The 2878-nt window shown below is 46.9% G+C and overlaps 1 protein-coding gene across 1 annotated transcript in view; it reads left to right on the forward strand.

Moving 5' to 3' along the window:
• LOC104828342 (chromosome unknown open reading frame, human C12orf29) overlaps positions 1-2878 on the forward strand; it is a 9874-nt gene that overhangs the window by 1569 nt on the left and 5427 nt on the right. Inside the window, exons 2-4 of the mRNA XM_010561975.1 lie at positions 338-502; positions 1713-1889; positions 2522-2617. Coding sequence (XP_010560277.1) covers positions 338-502; positions 1713-1889; positions 2522-2617 — 438 coding nt within the window. The remainder of the gene's footprint in view (positions 1-337; positions 503-1712; positions 1890-2521; positions 2618-2878) is intronic.

The raw sequence follows: 2878 nt of genomic DNA on the forward strand, positions 1-2878 counted from the left end.
GGGGAGTCGCTGGGCCGCGTCTGAGCGATATGTACGGCAGAGGTTTCTGCAGGGCTCCCCGCTTTCCGCGCGGGAAGGAGAGAGCCGTTTCGGCTCCGTCCCGCTCTTCTGCTGGCAAGGGGCGTCCGGGGTGCCGAGCCCGGTGTCGCGTGTGTTTTTCCCGAGTGTCGGCAGCGGTCACGCACGGCGAGGGATGAGGCCGCTGTGAGGGGACCGCCCTGGGAGCTTGTGTGAAACCGCCCTGCCGTCCCCGCCGGCCTGCGAGCTTCGTGGGGCGAAGCCAAGCGCGCCTCTCTTTTTTTTTTTTTTTTTTTTTGCTGTTGTTTTGGCACCTCAGGCTTCCGACGGAAGGACTCGTCGGAGGCTGCGAGACGTGGAGTGCGAGGTGAAAGCCGTGGAGCCCAGTCAGAGCTGTTTCTTCCCGAGATGCAGAAGGCAGCGTTGGGACAGGCTGGGGTGCCGTTCCCCTGCCTAGCTGTAGACCTCCAGCTTGCCTTTCCCGGTTTGAGGAGTGGCTCCTGATGCTGTCTGTCGGCTGCATCTGGGTGGCTTTGGCTCGCTGGTGTTTGCCTTCTGGGTGGCAGAGCTGAAACGGTTGCCAAAACGTCGGTAACTTAATTGTTTGAACTGCCGGTACCAACAGCATCTCGGTAATGGTCACGTAAGGGTACCTCCCTACCCTGTTGTTCCTTCACACAGAAAAAGCCGACAGGGGGTTAGGTCTGTAAGTGGCTTACACTATTTTCTGTGGTTTTCAAGGGCAGGCAAGGGTACTACAGGGGGCGATGACTGCTAGGGAAGAAGGGGGGCGGCGGTGGCAACGGTGGCGGTGGTGGGAGAAGCAACGGGAATGTTTTTTCTCCCCCCGAATGTTTTCTTTTTCGTGTAATCTTCCTAAAATCTTCATATATGCCGCATCTGATTACTGAAATAGAAAACAGCCATGTAATGCAATGACAGCATGTAGAAGGTTCTCACTTTATGACTTCTGAATTCTGTTTTGAGGCTTTTTTGCCTCAGACAAGGACCTGCTTTGTGTTTTACTAGCAGAAAGAGACAGTGCCCAGCTCACAAGTCAAAGCTGGCTGGGAAGAGAGGAGGGAGGGGTGCTGATTATCCAGGAAAACACTGGAATCCAGCCACAACTGATTCCATGTTTGCAGGGAAACTGTTAGAGAAGCCCTGTAGAAGCCCTCCTGGAAATGGGGGCTAGCTGTGGCTGGATATTTGTTTCGGACCCCTGGATCACTTCTTTCTTTGCTCTTCTTAAGCAGAAGCGTGTTTAGTTGGCAGCACCGATACTACGTATTTAATGCTAGGATGCTTTTGCCACCTTGCATTGCACGGGTCTATGTATTGCACTAACATGGTGCTATTGACTTTCAGCTCCAAACTGCAAGCTCGGAGCAGCTAGTCATGGTGAATTGGTATTGCCGTCGTAACAGAGGAAGGCATGTCTCAAACTTTTGTAGCGTTGGACTGAGACCCTTCTAGTTTATGTGCACTATTTGCAGCGGAAGGCAAAGTCATCTGTAAATACTAATCGAGAATGGAGAAGAGGGAGAGAGTTTGCAAACAGATTGCCTTTGTTCTTTTGTCTTAGAGCATTCCCAGACTGTTGTGTCTTGAAGAAACAATGGTGTATTTCAATGGCATTAGAAATCAGCAACATAATGTGTAGTACTGGACTTAGAGAGGCCGGCTGTGAGGAGCAAGGATCCATGTGAGAAACAGCCATGATGAGGGTTTAAAATACCTGTCTTCTTTTCAGCCATTTAAAGTTTTGGCAACTGAAGCTATCACCGGGAAGGCATTAGAGGCAGATATATACAATGCAATCCCTACTGAAAAGGTGGATGGAACCTGCTGTTACGTAACTACCTATAAAGGTAATAAAGAAGATCTGTATGCAGATTTCTTATGTTGGCTAGAAGCCTTGTTTTACTTTGTTTTCACTTTTATTGTATGATCCATTGGATCACAGCTGTTGTGAATTTCTCTGTCATTAACCACCTTGACCGCAAAGTAAGAGTTACCATAAACATAGGAGGTGTTTTATAAAGTTGTTACAGATTTTACTGTCTAAAATACATGGAAGTCTGGTTGCAGTGAACATGCCAATCAGGGACCTATTCCAGTTCTAAAATTTCCTATTAGTAAAATCTTCCTTGCGCACTAGAACTTGTATAATAAGGGGTGTCTAATTTTCTTGGGGAGGATGAAAAGAAGTATGGAGGTTGGGAGGAAAGAAGACTGTGGTCGTTCATTGCATCACTGGGGTTCATGCCTTTACCTGAAATTGTAAGGAAGCTTTGTATTACACTAGCCATGATTCTACAAATAGATTTTTAGATTCATATACAGCAGTTAAATTATTAATTTAAGTAGTGTCTTTGGATATAAAATTTCTCTAGTGGCAAATGAGAAGGCATATCATGCCTTTTACATGGTTGATTTCAGTACTCTGCAGGGTGTGGTTGCCTCAGTAAACTGCTGATTTTTATCCCTTTGGAAACTCTAGGGCAACCCTATCTTTGGGCCAGGATGGATCGAAAACCCAACAAGCAAGCCGAAAAAAGGTTTAAACGATTCTTGTATTCATTGGAAGATTGCAAAGGTTAGTGAAGATTTCTTTCCTTCTTTTTGTCAATGTAAGTTATCCAGTTGGAAAAACACCTATAGTCTAACACAGGAAACGTCAGTGATCCTGCTTCAATTTTTCTTAATGTCAGTCTTAACTTTACTTCAAGAGAGCTTTAAACTAGAATCAATTGGGGGAGGGGATACCAACAGGACTGCAGTAGGTACGGGTTGGCATGGCATCACTGGAGGGTGGTGGTGCTAGTGGGAACATTAGCACTCCTCCTGGGAGCACTGA

Source organism: Haliaeetus leucocephalus, unplaced genomic scaffold (assembly GCF_000737465.1).
Source record: "Haliaeetus leucocephalus isolate CR32 unplaced genomic scaffold, Haliaeetus_leucocephalus-4.0 Scaffold151, whole genome shotgun sequence".
In the NCBI taxonomy this organism is placed as follows: domain Eukaryota; kingdom Metazoa; phylum Chordata; class Aves; order Accipitriformes; family Accipitridae; genus Haliaeetus; species Haliaeetus leucocephalus.